The 20,196-nt window shown below is 38.7% G+C and overlaps 1 protein-coding gene across 1 annotated transcript in view; it reads left to right on the forward strand.

Moving 5' to 3' along the window:
• The window catches only part of CCDC146 (coiled-coil domain containing 146), a 151,185-nt gene that overhangs the window by 107,124 nt on the left and 23,865 nt on the right, over positions 1-20,196 (forward strand). The window contains exons 5-10 of the mRNA XM_037162225.2: positions 1,244-1,301; positions 5,420-5,596; positions 7,339-7,412; positions 8,378-8,605; positions 9,523-9,709; positions 19,706-19,801. Of these exons, the coding sequence (XP_037018120.2) occupies positions 1,244-1,301; positions 5,420-5,596; positions 7,339-7,412; positions 8,378-8,605; positions 9,523-9,709; positions 19,706-19,801 (820 nt within the window). The remainder of the gene's footprint in view (positions 1-1,243; positions 1,302-5,419; positions 5,597-7,338; positions 7,413-8,377; positions 8,606-9,522; positions 9,710-19,705; positions 19,802-20,196) is intronic.

A 20,196-nucleotide genomic window follows, 5' to 3' on the forward strand; every position in this document is an offset into this window, starting at 1 on the left:
TTTAGATATGAAAGATCTAAATGTTATATCTTTATTAGATCTATTAGGTTTACTAGAAAGATTTGAAAGTAATATTAAAGATGTTAAAAAATTAAAATGACTAACTGGTATGATGGGAGGGTATTATGAACTGTACATAGTCGATTCTTGAACAATGTGGGGGAAGCTAGGGGCAGAGACCCCCACAGACCAAACTGTGCATAACTTTGACTCCCCCAAAACTTAACTACTGATAACCTATGATTGACCAAAAGCCTTACCAATAAATAACATAAACAGTCAATGAACACACATGTTGTACATTTTACATATATATGTATGTGTATTATATAGACTATATTCTTCTTACAATGAAGTAAGCTGGGGAAAAGAAAATGTTATTAACAAAATCATAAGGAAGACAGAAAATAATTTGCAGTATTTATTGAAAAAATCTGCATACCAGTGAACCCATGCAATTCAAACCCTTTTTATTCAAGGGTCAACTGTATTTCTCTATAAAGCCATACAGTTTCTAAAGGGAAAAAAGTCATCGTTTCGAAATTTTTAAAAAAGAGAAAAAGGAACAATTGAAATATAATTAGTTAAAACTTCCCTAAGGATTTAGCCATTTTCTATTTGTTTAAAGAAATCATTATTAAGTCTTCACTTGTCCGAGAGCTTCTCGTCACCATTTTGAAACTCAAGGACACCAAGGTTTCCTTTGCAACCAAAAGATGGCAGCACACTACCGCCCCCTGGTGGCCGGATGGGTAAGACGTAGGATCAATAGCTTGGAAGTAAAGTAAGTCAATTGCAAGCTCTAAAAGTGGAGGCATAGGAGTTCAAAGCTCTGAAAAATTCAGCGCTTATTAGATAAGGGCTGGAATTCAGGATATGCTTATTTGAAGGAACTAGTGGAACCTGTTGCAGTAATCCTGGAAGACATTAGTTCATTGCAAATAATATAAAGCAGAAAAGGCCCAGAGCCTGTCTTGAAGGAACCAGTCTAAGGGGGAGGTCATGTTCCCAAGTGGTTTTATGCGATGCTTAACTGCTCTAATGGGTGTGTGTACACAGTGCTGTAGGAGGACTCCCACCTAAATAGGCCTGTGGGAGTCACTGAAGCCATCATACAGAATGAACAATGGGCCTGGCAAACAACCATGGGAAGTACAGGGGGAGAAGAGAAGAGAAAGTTATTACTGCAGACATAGCTAACTCTTTCATACTTTGTCAAACCGCCTTCTTAATTTTTTTGCAGCTTAATGGAAGAAAAAAGCCTCATAATAAAGGAATTTGAGAAGATCCCTAAGCCAGGAGTAAGTCTTATATGGATGGTCTAGAGTTTGTTAAATACAGCTGAATTCAAACACACCTTTTGATAAATACTAATTTATCACAACAGCCGTACTCCGAAACGTTTGGAAGATCCAGAAGTCTTAACTATGGACAATGCTAAAAGGAGTATCTGTATAACTTCTGGAGTAAACATAGGTGGTGCCTATTATAGACTTCACTTAATTTGGCACCTAATTTAGACTGGGTTTAGTTGAATAATATTTGCTTTGTTTCCAGAACAAAAGAGAAGGATTTTGCAGTTGGCATTTTAAAACATTATTTTTGTTATAGCTTTTGCATAGCTTCCTGAACAGCTTATTAAAAGAAGTTTTTATAAAGAAGATGTATCACTTATCTACTCCTACATAATAAAATACCCCAAAACTTAGTGGCTTAAAACAACAACCATTTCTTATTTTTCACAGTTCTGAATTCTTCTGGTCTAAGTTGGATCACTTGGGGCTGAGTGGTCTAGAATGGCTTTATTAGTAAGTCAGCTAATTGGTAGTCTAGTTGGTCTTAGGTCACATGTCACTAGTTAGTCACATGGTGATGGAAGGCTTTCCAGCCTCAAGAAAGAGAGACTCAAGAGAGGGCAAATCCCAACATGCAAGCACTTTTCAAGCCTCTGCTAAAGTCATTTTTGGGATATTTTATTGGTCAAAGCAAGTCACATGGCCAAGTCTAAAATCAAGGGATGGAGAAATAGGCCCTACCTCTTAATGAGAAGAATGACAAACACGTACAGGAAGAAGAGGAATTTGTGCCTAATTTTTGCAATGTATCATACAAAATAAATAGAAAGATCATTACACTTTGCATTGCTTTCATCTTCTTAATGGTTATATTTCAAAACCATGGTGTTGGTATTTTAATTCCAAGACACAAAATTTAGCATAGCATAGAGCAAAATACTATTTCATATTTATGTACATATATAAATATATATTATATATGTATACAATTATAATGTATAGCATGTATAATACATACTATTATATAAGGATACCTAAACACCATTTACAACACAGATTTTTTAGGAAAAGGCATTTTTTTAAAGATTTTACTTATTTATTTTCAAAGAAAGAGAGGGAAAGAAACATCAATATGTGGTCGCCTCTCAGGTGCCCCCAGTTGAGGACCTGGCCCACAACCTAAGCATACACCCTAACTGGGAATCGAATTAGTGACCTTTTGGTTCATAGGCTGGAACTCAATCCACTGAGCCGCACCAGCCAGGGCAGGAAAAAACATTCTGAATTTTAGTTCCAGATTACAGGATCACCAGTTTTACCCTCTACCAGCAGCAGTGGAGGAGGGAGGTATGCAGAAAACCCAAAGCATGCTGCATGGATCTCTCCACTTGTTTTAGTAACAGGCAGCAGACTTTCTAAAAAGGCTTCTTTTCCCAAAGCCAAATACTCCCCAAATAGTCATGGCAAACAAAGATGTGTTATGAGTCTTGGGTGGATGGTATTTGGGGAGAATGTGCAAGAAATGAGAGAAGTAGTATGAATTAAAGTGGGAGATTAAGAGTGCAGGTTTTCCAAATTCCTAAACTCATGTGGGACTCAGGTTAACCAGAAGTCACATATTCAAAGAGTATTTGGATCTAATTTTGTCAAATTTCTAAGCTACTAGAAAATAGCCTGGAAATTTTCACTAATAATTTTTGGTATAAAATAAAAATTAACTCAGAAGAAGGAAACATGTAGCCCTGGCCAGGTAGCTCACTTGGTTGTAGCATTGTTCCTGATACTCCAAGGTTGTGAGTTTTGATCCCATCAGGGCATGTACAAGAATCGACCAATAAGTAAGTGGAACAGCAAATCGATCTCTCTCTCTCTTCCCATTTCACCCCCACTTTCTCTCTCTGTTTCAAATCAATAAATGAAAAAAAAAGTATTTAAAAGAAAAAGGAAACATTTAAAATATAAAACAATATAAGAGTCCTAGTAAAAAATAAAGAGTATGGACTTCTGGCCAAGATAGAGGCGTAGGTGGACACACTGTGCCTCCTCCCACAACCAAAAGAAGGACAAAAACAATTTAAAAACAAAAAACAACCAGAACTGACAGAAAATCAAACTGTATGGAAGTCTGACAACCAAAGAGTTGAAGAAGACACATTCATCTAGACCGGTAGGTTGGGTGGAGTCGGGCAGCTGGGGCAGAGAGAACTCTCAGCAAAGCAGTGGCTGGTGGACCAGGGCGAGCAAAGTGGCAGCTAGCTGACGAAGCAGTCCCACATTTGCATGCTGATGAACCAGGCAAAACTGGGGAGTGGGACAATCTGCAAACCCAGGGTCCCAGCACAGGTAAATAAAGCCTCAAAATACCTATCGAAAACACCCATGGATGTTGAGAGGACAGCAGGAGAAACATCCTCACAGGACAGTTTGTTGGAGAGACCCACAGGGTCCTAGAATGTATACACCCACCCACTCGGGAATCAGCACCAGAAGGGCCCAATTTGCTTGTGGGAAGTGAGAGAAGTGACTGATATTCAGCAGAGAGTGGACCAAGTGCCATTATTCGCTCTTGGACCCCTTCCTTACATATAGCATCACAACCCAGCGACGTGGGTTACCCTGCCCTGCTGAACACCTAAGGTTCCACCCCTCATTACATAACAGGCACCTCAAGACAAAAAAAGAGGCCCAAATGAAAGAACAAATTAAAGATCCAGAAATAATACAACTAAGCAACAAAGAGATAGCCCACCTATCAGATGAACAGTTCAAAGCACTGGTAATCAGAATGCTCACAGAACTGGTTGAATTTGGTTGCAAATTAGATGAAAAAATGAAGGCTATGCTAAGTGAAATGAAGGAAAATGCACAGGGAATTAACTGTGACAGGAAGAAAACTGGGACTCAAATCAATGAAGTGGACCAGAAGGAAGAAAGAAACAACCAAACAGAAAAGAATGAAGAAACAAGAATTCAAAAAAAAATGAAGAGAGGCTTAGAAACCTCCAGGACATCTTTAAACATTCCAACATCCAAATTATAGGGGTACAAGAAGGGGAAGAGGAACAGCAAGTGGAAAACTTATTTAAACAAATACTAAAGGACAACTTCCCCAATCTAGCAAAGGAAATAAACTTCCAGAAAGTCCAGGAAGCTCAGAGAGTCCCAAAGAAGTTGGACCCAAGAAGGAACACACCAAGGCACATCATAATTACATTGAAGGAGAGAATCCTAGAAGCAGCAAGAGAAAAGGAGGCAGTTACCTACAAAGGAGTTCCTATCAGACTATCAGCTGAGTTCTCAAAAAAAACCTTGGAGGCAAGAAGGGGCTGGAAAGAAGTATTCCAAGTCATGAAATGCAAGGGCCTATATCCAAGATTGCTCTATCCAGCAAAGCTTTCATTTAGAATGGAAGGGCAGATAAAGTGCTTCTCAGATAAGGTCAAGTTCAAGGAGTTCATCATCACCCAGCCCTTATTATATGAAATGTTAATGGAATTTAGTTAAGAAAAAGAAGATAAAAAATATGTACAATAAAATTACAGCAAACTCACAATTATTAACAACCATACCTAAAACAAAAACAAACTAAGCAAACAACTAGAACAGGAACAGAACCACAGAAATGGAGATCACATGGAGGGTTATCAACAGGGGAGTGGGAGGGGGAGAAAGAGGGAAAAGGTACAGAGAATAAGTAGCATAGATGGTAGGTAGAAAATAGACAGAGAGGTAAGAATAGTATGGGAAATGTAGAAGCCAAAGAACCTACAAGTATGACACATGAACATGAACTAAAGTGGGGGAATGTGGGTGGGAGGGGGTGTGCAGGGTGCAGGGGAGTGAAGAGGGGGAAATGGGACAACTGTAATAGCATAATCAATCAAATATATTTTAAAAATAAAGAGTATGAATCTAATGTAAAATGTTTAATACATGCAGTACAGTTTTGATTCCTTTGAAAAATGTCAGAAATCATCATTTGTTTTTAACTTGGTAAATCATTCATGAAGCTCAAAACAAATATAATCAAAGCAGTTAAGTAAAATTGTTTTTAAGTTGATACTTAGGTAGACAAATGTTTGTTCAGATTCTAAATAACCTGATCATTTTCAAAACTTTTAAAGGAGATGGAGAAGAAAATGAGAATATTGAAAGAAAGCACTGAAGAATTACGTAAAGAAATAATGCAGAAGAGATTAGAAATTAAAAATTTACGGGAAGATTTCACATCTAAGCAGAAGCAATTACTAAAGGAGCAGAAGGAAGTAGAAGAATTGTTGGAATATCAGGTCAACCTAAAGGTGTGCTACTTACAGTTCATTCATAGTGAGACGTTGTGCCTGTGCTGACATAAAAATGCATGAGTATCAAGTTTGACTGCATAGATTTGACAAAGAGGAGCATCACCACACAAACTGAAATGTTCAGCATTGTGAGTGAGCCAATCAAACTCAACTGGGACTCTGGGAATTCACAAAAGTCTTTAGAGGGCTCAGCAGTATCATTGTAATTTATAGGCCCAACCCACGGGAAGGCCTCTCTAAACTCCACCAAGCATTTTTCAATATTAGAAATGTGTGTTACAAACACCATCTCTTCCTTGAACAGGACCCAAATTTCCTAACCTTTTATGTATATTTTTATCACCTTATCCTTGTCTGTTTGATTCCACTCTACTTCTCTCTCACCAAGCGAGTGATGAGGGGCCTGTATTTATGTTTTAGGAGATAACTTAAATTCCTTTTACTTTGAAAAATGTGTAATAATTCTCAAAAATTTAAATAACCTACAGTTACTTTAAAAATAGCATCTGACACTCTTTGGCTCACAGGACAATTATGATACACTTTGACCTTTTTTTTCCTTGAGTCTTAAAGCATTTGGCCAAGATGTACCCATTTAGCTGCTACCTGGCACTTGGGAACTGAACAGTGATGGATTTATTAAGAACCCAGTGAAGTTAAACCTACAGGACCCTTACTTGCATAATCCTCTTCCGAAGCCCCGTACCTAATTCAGCATTTGTATTTTCCACTCTTTTTCTTAAAGAGCCACACCCCACCCCTGCAAATTGTACATGTTTAAGCCTCATGAACTTGGTTCTGCCCCAGGACTGAGCAAGATCCCAGAGAGAAATGCACACACTGCAGTAATATGGTCAACCTTCATGCATGTTTTACCACAGGTTCCAAAATCCACTGTGATCCTCATGCAGGGACGATCCCTCCTGTAACCATGCCACGTACATGAGATTCCTGAGGCTAAAACTGAAACTTCTATGAACCTACAGAGCATGATGGAAAGTGGTGTTAGAAAAAATAAGCTTCTGATCTTGGCCTTGACACTTGCCAGCTGTGTGACCTTGGGAAAATTACTTAGGTTCTCTGAGCATGTGTCTTAGGCAGAGTTCCCTAGAAGCAGAGCTTAAGACAAGCATTCACAGATGGAGGGCTTTAAGGAGCTTACTCCCTGATAAAGGACTGAGGGAAGCAGAATAGAACTGGGAGAGAAACTGGGCCAAAATATGGTTTCAGGAGACACTTAGTATCAACCCAACGCCGTGGGGAGTTAACTCCTGACCATGAATTGCACCACAGAGGTTATTTCACTCGGAGGCAGTGGGGATGGGCTATGATATCACCATATCAGTTAGTGATTTCACAGCCTGTTTCCCACCTCCTTCCACCCCCTCTTCCCCAAAAAGTCAGCTCTGCTCAGCTGTTGAGAAGAGAACAAGCATGAACTGAGAGAGGCCGAGCCCTGCAACCTCTGACCAACGGGTATACCTTCATAAAGGGAATCGGGGCCAACCATCAACTGTATTTCTTTGACTCAGTTACCTCCTCTTTGAAATGGTAGCAACCATAACTGGAATGTAAAGTCACTGTGAGGATTAAATAGAATAAGTAAAGCACCCTGCATAGAACGGAACAGATAGAATTCTACATATAGTAGTTCCCTCTTCTCTCCTGTTTAATTTGTTTATCTTAAATGCTTCTGGCCCAAGACTACATCATTTAACATGGTTCTATTTCTTTACTAGGATGAAGTGGTTCACCATCAATCCCTTCCTGTACAAATTGGAAAAGAGATAGAAAAAACAACACGAAAAAAAGTGTATGATTTAACATTTTAAAATTTTTAATCCTTCCCTGCCTACTCTTCCAAGTTTTGTGTACACACTAAAACAAGAATATTAACCACTCACCACATCAGATTACTATTATAATTTTAGAAATCTTTCCATTTGTTTCTGTACATATCAAGTTCATTTAAAAAAAGAAGTGCAGCATATTACTATCATTTATAACACTCATTTATGTATTAATTTTGGGACAATATTCTCTTTACAATTTATAAATTATATCTTTATGGAGAAGTTCAATTGTCTTTAACAGAGGAGTTCAAGGGATAAATTATTTGAACTGGGTAGAATTTTATGGTTTGGAAGTATGCCAGCCAGCCAGAAGCCTGAAACCCAAGTGATGGGAACTCTCTGCTCACATGTGTAAGCCCCACCCTCTCCCACACACCCATACACGCATGCAGTTGTCAGGGTAGGTTTGGAGGCAGAAAACACTGAGGAAATTCTCAAGGTTTAGAGGAACTAAAAAAGATAAAGATAAGTGAAGACACAAAAATTCTGGAGAAATAATATGATTGCTCTGGTAACTGATCTCAAAAGAAAAATGCAAAACGTAAGCACTAGTAGTGCTCCTAAAATCCAAGCCCACCAGTGCCAAAGTTGAGAAGTTCAGGTCAGTTCAGGTCAGTTCAGCTCAGAATGAGGGTAGAACCCCAGGATATGGGATCTGGGAAGAAAGGGTGGGCTGGACAAATCCCTGCCCTCAGTGGCTCTCAGTGGAGATACCCTCTGGACCCACTCCTCAGTGGTCTTTATCACACTTCTGAGGTAACTGAATTTATGACAAGCTCTTCTGTTGCCTGGTGAGGAAGTGAAAATAGGTCAAGACAGCATGGGCTCAAAATAAGGCTAATGTATATGTGTGTGTGTGTGCATGTGTATGTATGTATCTGTAGGTACACACATGTATATGTATGTATGTATGTATCCCTTACAGAGAAATGGAAAAGAAAAAACTGGTCTTGGATTGTGAACTCAAAGAAATAAATGACTCCCTAAAGAAAGTTGAAACCAAAATTAATGCTATAATGGAAGACAAGGAAGATGTGATAAAAGAGGTTGAAGGCAAACGAGCCTTACTTGAAGTCAAAGAACGAGAATATAACCAATTGGTCAAGCAGTTGGAATTAACCAGAGAGAATGAAGCAACTTCACTAACTGAAAAGTTAGCTATATGTTTGTCTGTCATCTAAATTTTTTTCAATTTATACAGGGTCCAGAACAAATAATACCCCTTTTAATGACAAAATCATAAGCACAAACTTCTGTAACAAAACAATATCACACTCTTCTGTAACATAACAATATCACTTCTGTTATGTTACTTCTGTAACATAACAATATCACACAATATCAATACCATATGACATTTTAGGTGAAATGTCCAAATTAAAACTATAAATTATTACACCCATATTATTACTGTACCAGCCACACTCAAGCAGGCATTACTTCTGCCAGATGCTATATATGAGGATTCAAAACATAATTTCAAACAGATTTGTTTTTTGTAGAATTTTTTACTAAACATTTTTATGGAATTTTAAATCTTTACTATTAATAAAACATATATTAAATAAAGCATTTAGAAGTATTTTTCCATCCTTTATTCATTGTTTTCCTCAATTTTCTGAGACCAAACCTTAAGGACACTATCTGTTATATTTTGTAAGTTCCCGAAATATGCCTCCAGAAAATTATATCATGGGGGAGTACTATGGTTGAGGGACTTTTTCCTACAAATGAATGAATGGTATTTCTGAGGTAGTTATGGTTTTTTTCCAAATGGGAGCAATTTAGTGATATGGTTTCCTGAAAGAGTGTTACTTCCTAATTTTAAGTAAAATTTCAGGGAAATTGTGAGCCTCTGTCTCTGCCAACCTGCTAATACAATTTGGGGTTTTTGTAACACTGTGGCATTAAATGATACCAACTTGCTAACAAAGTTGCTTTGGGCATTATGCACAACTTGATTCTAACACGAGAATAGTTTTCTGTATATATGCTGAGCATCCTGTCTTTAAAAACAGGAAGGGCAGCTGGTGACTAACCACTTTCATTTTGTCTCCTTACCTGGAACAGAGGGCTCTTGGATCTCAATTTACGAAACTGTGCCATCGACAAACAGAACTACCACGATGAACTTTCTCGGAAGCAAAGAGAGAGGGAACGAGATGTTCGAAATTTAAAAAAGATGGAGCTACTCTTGAAAGTATCCTGGGATGCCCTAACTCAAACTCAAGCACTGCATCAAAGGCTTCTATTAGAGGTGGGTGCTGCACACCACTCAGTGTTGTCTTTTTGAAATAAAATTATTTTAAGAAGTTGTTTTTATCATCAATAGAAAAAGAAGAGGAAAAGAGGAAGAACAGAGAAAAGGTCATTTTAAAATGCATCAAACCAATAATACAGTCTACAATCCTATAGTGCTTTTCGGTCTCTGTTTGCTATCCCAAGACTAGAGCAATGTCTTGTTTGGATCTGGCTTCCACCTGCTGCGGGGAAGCAGTGGGCCATCCAGTCACTACAGGGTAAGACCAAGTAAACCACCATCTTTACCAGTGGAAAGAGGTCCAGCGTGGTGTCACTGTAGACTATCACAGTCAGGGACTAGATCAAATCATGTCAATGTGACTGATCAGCTGGCCATGCATTCTATTTTCTTCATTTTTGATTATGCATTAGTTTGCATTTAGAATTTAGAATTTTCTGTCCATCTTTGGGTGGTTACCTTAAAAATTACCACCTCCATCCTTAACTTATTAAAGTTCAGTATGATTTTTTGAAGATTTTATTTATTTGTTTAGACAGAGGGGAAGGAAGAGAGAAAGAGAGGGAGAGAAACATCAATGTGCAAGTGATACATAGATTGGTTGCACCTCACACACCCCCATCTCCCAGGCCCCAACCTGGCCTGCAACCCAGGCATGTGCCCTGACTGGGAATCAAACCAGTGACCTTTTTGTTCACAAGCTGATGCTCAATCCACTAAGCCACACCAGCCAGGACCAGCAGCTTTTAATGACCATGTGAGTTAACGTGACAAATTGGAATGTGAAGAATTTCTTAATCATAGACATCATATCCTCATGTAATATTATACATTGCAGTACACCTCCACATTTAATCATGCCTCTGTGACTTCCATTTGGTACTGAAGAGAAATGAAACCCCATATCTACACTTCAACACAGTCCCCTCAGTGACTCTGTGGGTTTTGCTCTGATATTCACCATTGTGTTTTAAGGGTTGGAATATTCTCAGTCTTTAATGTTATTCTCTGTCTAAACATAAAACCATGCCCAAGATTGTGGCAACAGCAACAAAATAGCCTCCAACTGACACGTGCACCTGCCTGCAGTGTCCACGGCATTATGGATAAGATACGAGACAAATTTATACGGACTACCAAGTCCTGTGGAGGAAAACAGATGGCACAGCTACTCCCTCAAGGGGGGAGTGCCTTAGAGTGGCCTTGCAACTCTCTCAAGGGGAGATCACACTGACCCTTGCCTGGACAGGCTTTTATTGGGTTCAATTAGCACAGGAATACAAGTCAAGTTTATTAATTATTGTCAGGCAGTAAGAATCAAACAATAGATAGCATACAAAGAACTTTGAAGGCCTATTCTGAGTCACAGTCTATCAGCTAAAGGGCTACAAAACTTTGGGAAACAAACTCATTTCCTGCTCGGACCTTTATCATTTAATTAAGATTATTTTTAGCAAAGTAGGTTTCACATGATTTTATATATTCTTTCTCAGGCCTGATCTCCTGGGGAGCCTGCCCTTTCTAGCACAGGGCTGCTCCACCCTCTGTCATTGTTTCAGGCTTAAATTAGGCAGGCAAGTAAGGCAGCCAAGAGATTAGGAGACATCTCGCAGACAGAATGAGGACTCAGGCTATGTCAAAGCTGAGGGGCAAGGGTACATCACCCCCTTTCTCCATAGCCCCCCAAGTCCTTCCCTGGGGCCTCCGAGTGATTCTGCATGTCTTAGGTCATTCCCCCCTTGTGGAATCTTACTTGTCATTGTCTAACAGACCAAGCACTGGGGGCCAGTTACAGATTAAGTAAAAGGAGCGGAAGCAGCACTCCTGCCAGGGAGATAAACTTTGTCTCCTTAGTGGCTTATGGTCCAAAGGTTGCTCACTCAGTCTTAGCCTTGAGGGGGTTACAGCTTCTGAAACCAGGCAGGGCAGTTCCCAACACCTAACCAAGTAAATATGGCACATTCTGTGTGTGGTACATGCTAGCAGAGTACTGTGCAGGGTATCAATCCCAGGAAAGCAAAACACCATGTGCCACTTACCAATCCCAGGAGAGGAGGCCCATTGTATCTTGGTATCAGAGCCCCCGAGGAAAACAAGACAGTCAAGCACTGGATGGAACAACACTTTACTTACATAGAGACAGAGCAAGATCAATTTCAGTAGTGGACTTTGGTCCCTGTGACCTGCAGGCCCCTCCTGACAGCCAGTTTGGTATGACTGGCCTATGCTTTCTCATGTCAGGCTGCAGTGGAAGGAAGCCTGACCCTTCTCTTCTGGAGTCTGAAATACTGAAAGCTGGGGTGAGCCTGGGGGCCATCGACATACAGGCTTAAGCAGAACAAAGAAAGACATTTAGCCTGAAACAGCAAGATAGTTCCACGGGAGGCCCAGGTGTGTGGATTTGCTATCTTGGTAAGGAAGTGCTCCAGACCCAAAGCCCATTGTTATGAGCCAAGTGGGGGTGGAAAGACTGCACACAGAAGACTGACTTTCCCAACAGCACAATTTTCCTTTGTTTGCAGTTTTCTAGCAGTTTTATCTTTCTTTGTTCTGATTTAGAAGTGATTCTGCACTTTTCTCACTTCCTGACCCGTTTGCTGTGTTCAAGGCAGTTGTGTCAACATACTATTCCAGAGAACATCAGCAGCGAGTCTGGCAGAGTCAGGTTTAAATCCTGGATCCTCTGAACTCCTTCTGATGCTAGGCACTTCCAAACTTTTCAGCTGGGAATATTGCAAGGAACAAATGTGATTACAAATGTGAAAGTGTGTAGTACAAAGAAGATGGTACCAAGAAGTAAATGCTTTCCTTTCTTTATACATATGAACTTTTTCTAAGGCTAAAGAAAACTTATAGTTAGGATAACTATAAATATGGCTATTTCATTCCTATGGAGACAACTGTACTATCAGGGCCTTTTGATCAATCTCAAAATCTTACTTGGTTAGATGTTGGGAACTGCCCTGCCTGGTTTCAGAAGCTGTAAACCCCTCAGGGCTAAGACTGAGTGAGCAACCTTCGGACCATAAGCTGCTAAGGAGGCAAAGCTTATCTCCCTGGCAGGAGTGCTGCTTCTGCTCCTTTTACTTAAGTGTCTCTCAGTACCCAGGCTGCATCATCTGAATGACCGCAGCTGCCCACCAGCTGTTCTTCTCCCCTGGCTCCATTCCCTCCACATTCAATAAATCCTCCATCTTGCTACCTAATTAACCTCCTTGAGTGGCACTTTCATGTGTCACTCACCTACTCAAAACAGTTTTCCTTATATTACATAATCATAGTATGGAAGAACTGAGAATAATCCAAAGATCATATGGTCAAAGGAAAGCAAATAGTTTTTATCTCAAGTACCAGTTCCATTCATAGATGGTAGCTCTTTCTAGTAACCATGTTGCAAAGGACTCCGAGGCTTAGCACTGGCTTATCAGCCCTATGGTTTATTAGTGATGTCTTCCTCTGGTATGAAAAGGTAGATAATAGCATATACTCTGTATATTTCCTATTCCTAATCAAGTCCTACTCCTTTAGCTGATTCTTATGATATACCTTCATACTCTAAGTAATAGGCTTATATGCTACTTTTTGATTTTTCACTTTTTTACTTCTAATTATAAAAGATGAAGATTAAGCTTTCTCTATAATTCTGCTCAACACATATATCTTATTCCTCCACACACCGAATGGACTCATATTCAAAATTTGATGTTTACATTATTATGAATATATAAAGGCTATTCACAACTGAGTTATATATTAGACAATTATTTTCTCCATTCTTACAAAATTTTGTAAGAAAGACATTTATAAATAACCTGATTTTTCATTTGTGGTTTCCTGTATATTTGTCCTTAGTTCAAAACGAACTCTTCTCTTACTGTAAAAATTTCCTCTTAATAGGTTAAAATCTTCTTGATAGTCTATTCATTTCATTTTGAAGTAATCACTTCTGAGACTTGTTAATGACCTGTAACCAAAGACCACTAAGAACACATCTGTAGTTGAATGAACTAAGTTTATTATTCATTGCAGCAAGAGAGAACACACAACATGGGGAACAGCAGGGTATCTCGGTAGAGGGTATTAAAAAGGACTTACAGAATTTGGGGGATGGTTTAAGAAAAGGGAGCTTTGTATGGGTTTTGGATATTGTGAGAAAGTGAGAATAATTCTATGGTTTAGTATCTTAATATATCTTAGCTAAAAAGAGAAAGACTAGATAAAGCTGTAATTAGAAAGGAAGACTGTAAGATGGGAATATGTGATATTTTGTGGATTAGATGATGTTCATGTTTTTGTCTGGATAAAACACAATACTATGTGGCCTTGTTTTGGTCTATGATCATAGAATAGTCTTGTCTGATGGTTATTTTCCATGAAATTCTTTGTGTTCAAGAGAAGAACACGAGGGCCTAACTGTTAGTGCTAGGTCAGCTCCTGGACATCAGGGGTGTTTTTCTCTTTTTCAGCTTTCTGATCTGTTACTCATTTCTCATATCTTAGGGGACTTACTCCATCATCTTGGTGACTCCATTCATACCCTTTCTTTGTTGGGTCCCCCATTTCATGGACCTCCTATTTCTCTCTCTCTCTCAGCTTACTCTCTGGTGGGAGAAACATGCCTTCCAATAACTTTCTGTGGAAATGTAAACAGAAAGTGATTTTTTAAGACCTTGTGTGTCAGAAAGTACATGTCAGATTTTAACTTCTCACTAGACTTACAGATAATTAGTTGTTGGGGGGGCTCTGCCCACAAGGTACCCCTGGCCACCATAGATGAGAATAAGTCTACCAAGACATGCTTGATTGGGGAGGAAAGGTGGCCAGTCTCTCAAAGGAACCTGTTCCACAGTGGGCTTTTATTTGGTTTAATTTGCATAGGAATACAGAGTGTATATGTAAAACTCATCAATCATTGTCAGGCAGAAATGATTAAACAATAGACAGCATTCAAAGAACTCTGAGGTCTTATTCTGAGTCAGGGTCAGGTAATTAACGGGCCATAAAACTTTGAGGAAGAAACTCACTTCCTACCTGGACCCTTATCATTTAAATTGAGGGTATTATCGAAGTGGGTTTAACAGGATTTCATGCATTCTTTCTTAGGCCTGATTGCCCAGAGAAACCGGCCCTTTCCAGCACAAGGCTGCATCCACCTCTGGCATTGTTTCAGCCTTAAGGCATTGTTTCAGGCCTAAATCAGGCAGGGGAAGTAAGGCGGCCAAGAGATTAGGAGACAGCTTGCAGACAAAACGAGGACTCAGGCTATATCAAAGCCAAGGGGTGAGGGTCCATCACCACCTTTTTCTATAGCCCACCAAGTCCTTCCCTGAGGGCCCCCTCATGACTGTGCCTGTCTTAGGTCATTCCTCCTTTGAGGAATCTTACCCATCATTGGCTAACCAGTCATCCACTCGGGGCCAAGCAGGCTGAAGTAAAGGGGTCAGAGGCAGCACCCCTGCCAGGGAGATAAGCTTTGTCTCCTTAGTGGCTTAGGGTCCCAAGGTTTCTCTACTTAGCCTTAGCCATGAAGGGTTACAGTTTCTGAATCCAGGCAGAGTGGTTCCCAACAATTAGTGATTTAACTGGATATAAAAGTTTTACTTGGAAATCATTTCTCTTATTATGAAAACATTGACCAATTGTCTTTTCACTTCTGGGGTCACTATTAAGAAACTAGGTGTCACTCTAATGTTTGATCTTTTGTTTAGAGCCAGTTTGGTTTTCTTTTTCATGTTAGAAGCTTGTAGGAATGTTTACACTTCTCCAAAATTTTTTAATTTCACGATGATGTTCTTACTTGTGGGTCTTCTATTTTTATCCATTGTGCTGGACACTGAATGAGTTCTTTGTATATAGAAATGTATGTGAATCAGTTGTGAGACTCTGTCTTGAATAGTTTCTTTAATTATATCCACTCTTTCTTTCTGGGACTCCTATTTTTTAAATGTTGGGTCTTTTAAAACAGTCTTTTAATTTCCTTGTGTTTTTTTCTCTTACTTTTACCATCCCTTTGTCTTTTGGACTTGCTACAAGGGAAGATTTCCTCAATTTTTCTTTCCAATCCTATGTAATCTTTCATTCTGTTGCCATATTTTAAATTTTCATGAGCTATTTCTTCTCTGAATATTTCTTTTTTATAGTATCCTTATATTATATCATATCTTCTATTACTTCCCTAAGGATATTAATGATAGTTTCTTTCTTTTCTCTATATAGATTTTATTTTCACAAATTACATTTTTTGTTTTTAGTTTATGTGGGTATTTTGGGGTTTGTTTGTTTGGTTTTTTGGGGTTTTTTTTTTTTTTGCTTCTTTCTTTTTAGAAACTTTCCTAAGCTATCTCATGGTCCTTACATACCTGTTTCTTTTTAAGAAAGGGATACTGTAAAGGTAATTGAATGCTGTTTCTGATGATGAAACTTGCTCACTATAGCTTGATCTAGCTGGACACCAGTATATAAGGATGGCCCCCGACCAAAGAGGAGATTGCAGTAAAATGTTCACAAGTTGCTCATATTTTAATAAATAAATGCTACTTATATTAGGAAACTTCTAGTAATTAAGTTCATAAAATAGCACTCATACAACATAAAGCTAACACATGAAAATTTATTGAAATTCTCTTCCATCATTGATTTTAAGAAATACCTATGTTTTCACCCTAGTACCATCTCAGTGAGAAACTAACTTCCCTTTTGACCTTGTGACTTTCAATTATCTGGGCCATTGACCTTCAGTGGTTGGCAGTACTTGAAAACAGGAGCGGTCAGGCCAGTTACTCCCTGCATAAACATTTCGGACTTGTGTACAATCCAAAAAGGAAAGAGATCAAAGTTAAGGGCTGTGGCTACTTTTTCAGGTTTTTTTTGTTTGTTTGTTTTTTTTTACTCTAGAGCCAGTCGTTGATTCTCCTATGGCCTTTGATTATAGTGTCCCAGAAATTCAAGCCACTAACCTCATAAACATTTGAAATATTTCAGAAAAGTATCAAAGTCTTAAAGAAACCAAGGTTCACTAATATCAAGTAATTGAAATGTTTACAGCAACAGAATAATGTCTAGTTTCTTAACTTTGAAAGCTACTGATATTTGTTCATTCATTGAAAAGTCAGAAGAACAGACACAAAACTATTAACAGCGACTCAAGGAGGAGGAGTATTTGAAGTAGAGGTGGGATGCAGAGATGTTTAATTTCTTACTTTACATATTTTTAAAATTATTTGCTTGGTTACAATAAACACAATTTTTTCTAAGTATGAAATCTTATTTTATAAAAAGCAAACAAAGAACTAAAATAAATAAGCTTATAAAACCTGCTGGTATATGCAATTTGGGGTTCAATATAAAGGTGAATATCTTGAGTCACTCCACTATTATAGCACAGCTGGACTATAACTAGAATCAATTAGGTTTGCAAGTTGGCTACAAGAAGTAATAGAAACTCAGTTATAGTGGCTTATCTACATAGAAGGTTATTTTATTTACATAATAAAAATATTAGATAATCAGAGGTAGACACAGGGGTAATTTTATATAATGAAAAGTCCAGGATCCTCTTAGTTTTTTTTTATCTGCCATCCTTAATATGTATATATTTTCTCTAAGCCCATATGGCCATCTCACCTTTAGGCGACAGGTCATATTGAAGTGGGGGAAAGGCAGAAAGAAAAGGCATATGTAGCTGAGTTTCCCAGAAGTCCTATCCAGCAGACTTTCACTTACATTTTATTGGCCTGTCCTGAATCATACAGTCAACCTTCAGCTGCAGAGGAACCTGAGAACTCCTAGATACATTGCAGCACTGAACAAAACTGAGGTTCTGTTAGTAATGTCAAAGCGGAGGGTGGGTATTGTCTAGGCAACCAGCAGGCTCTGCTAGCGATGGTTCACCTGTTACCTCTTCCACAAAGCAAGAATATTTAATTCCTGCCTGAAACAAGAGGGTTATATTTATGGAGAACTAAGAAAGGTGCCAGGAAAGCAGCTAGCCCAAGTTCAAAAATGAATATACTTATTGCAGTATTATTTGTAATTCATAACATTGGAAACAGAGCCAGTCATTGAATGTCTCTAAATGTTTGAAACCTGAAATCAGGAAAATTTGTCAAGAGCCTTTAGCTGACAGAGTAGCTAGTGAATGTGTTCTCAGTAGAGGGGAGTAGTGGAGGGGAAATTTTTAAAAAATTAATGTTAGCAGCTAAGGTGGAGGAGGGGAGGAAGGGGAGGAATTGAGCAAAAAGGAAAAAGGACTCATGGACATGGACAACAGTGTGGTGAATGCTGGGAGGGAGGTGTAAGGGGACTAATAGTAATGTGAAAATACAATAAAATTATTTTTAAACAATTTAAAAGAAAAGCTTTAGAAGCATCTCTGGTTCCAGTTATTGTTCAGGCACAGACATGTCTACCTCTGGTGCAAAGCACTTGGAACAGCCACTCCTGGGCACGTGTGGCAGAGAATCAGACAGGCACCGGGATGCTTACTGGACTTCTCTGTCCTGGAAGAATTAACTCCACTTTCCAGAAGGAGAAACCAAACTCTTCTTTTCTGATTCCTTAACTTCCATGAAATCCTCCTTGATTATTCAAGTCTATGTTGGGCTTTCCCTTTTCTGAACTGCTATAGCAATCATCAGCAGATCAAAAGCACAAATTCTATATATTGTTATATAGACTTCACAAGACAATGTTTTATTCCCCAAAGTCCAGTATGTGCTCCTCAACAGCTAGCACTCTAGGACATGAGGGCCCCTGGAAGACAGGACGTCCTTGGGAGTCTGGGGTAAAGAAGGTGCTACCAAAGATACACAGGTTCATGATGTTGGGGAGTCTAAAGACACCCTTTAGCTAGTTTTAAAAAGTAGTATGAACCTCAGAAGGATCCTGTTAGATGATCTTTTAAATCACTAAAGAGTATGATCTTCCCTTTGGGACAAATTTTAGTCAGTATCCTCACCTGGTGCCTAGAAGTGTGTGCTTTCATGGTAGAGGGTAAACTACATCAGATTGGAGTCATGTGCTTTCAGTATAACTCTAAACACACCCTAATAATGGATGCTGTCAGCCCCCCACAATAACCCTTCCTATACCCTTGGGTGGTATCTCTTCAGCAGCTGCCATATGTCTCCTCCTCTCTTCTCTCTTATCCATCATGAAGAATCTAACAAGCTCATTCCTAATAAGGCAACAAAGACTGATGGAGTGAGACGTTGCCTTTCCCCCAAAGTTCTTTAACAGAGGACAGAAGCACAAGCCAAAACAATAGAAACGTAATGGTGGAATTTCTGGTATCAACAAAAAAAGTTAAGAGGATTTTCTTTCACATAAGAAATTTCCAGCTACTCGTCAAATTATAACATGAGTATCCAACTATTCTCACTGTTATTAATAAATACTTCCTGTTTGTCTTTAATCAATAGAATTTAATAAACAAATTCACACTTTATAAGTTTAATAAATATCATTTAAATATACATGTTTCCAAAGTGCTGAGTGATGAGTTAGAGAGGCAGTAAAATTCAGGGTTATGGTCATGGGTTCTAAGTGTAACTTCCTGGATTTGCACCTACACCATTGAGGCAAGTTACCTAAATGTCTTTGTTTCATTCTCCTCACCTGTACAATTGGAGATAATAATACTACCTACTTCATGAATTATTGTGAGGATTAAAGACCATACATATAAGTCTTAGAGCTTTGCCTGACACATAGTTAATGCTCTATAAATGTTAGCAGCTATTTTAGTAAGATTTATCTTATTTCTAAATGAATGCGAAATAGCATATTTGCCTCTAGTAAATTATAGGTTTTGGGCATATCATTATATTTTAGTTTTCAATGACTTTATAAAGAATACTCAGCAAAATTGGCAGTTTCTGTAAGATTGTGAATCATAATTTGCCCATCATTTTCAAAAGGAACATGTTGGGGTCACTACATGACTTTGAAGATTTCTTTTCTGTATCAATGTCTGTTTTACATTTTGATTTCCAGATTGAAGCTATCCCTAAAGATGATTCTACATTATCTGAGAGGAGGAGAGAGCTCCATAAGGAAGTTGAAGTCGCTAAAAGGAATTTAGCCCAACAGGTTAATACCACCTCTCCTTTAAGCTTCTATCTAAGAATGGTTGACATGTTGTTGGGTGTTTAACAGTGCTCCACAAAACCTCAATAGGAGAATCAGCAAAGAGAGCATGATCCTGCTTCATATGGGTCTGTCTCTTCATCTTTTTTTTTTAGATTTTATTTATTTTTAAAGGGGAAAGGAAGGAGAGAGGGAGAGAAATATCAATGTATGGTTGCCTCTCGTGCATCCCCTGCTGGGAACTGGCCTGGAACCCAGGCATGTGCCCTGACTGGGAATCCAACCATGATCCTTCAGTTCACAGGCCCACGCTCAATCCACTGAGCTACACCAGCCAGGACTGTCTCTGTATCTTAAAGTCCACTCTAACCTTACATTAAATTTGAGGAGGAAAGGAT

This window comes from Artibeus jamaicensis, unplaced genomic scaffold, assembly GCF_021234435.1.
Source record: "Artibeus jamaicensis isolate MK-2021 breed Jamaican fruit bat unplaced genomic scaffold, CSHL_Jam_final contig_518, whole genome shotgun sequence".
NCBI lineage: Eukaryota > Metazoa > Chordata > Mammalia > Chiroptera > Phyllostomidae > Artibeus > Artibeus jamaicensis.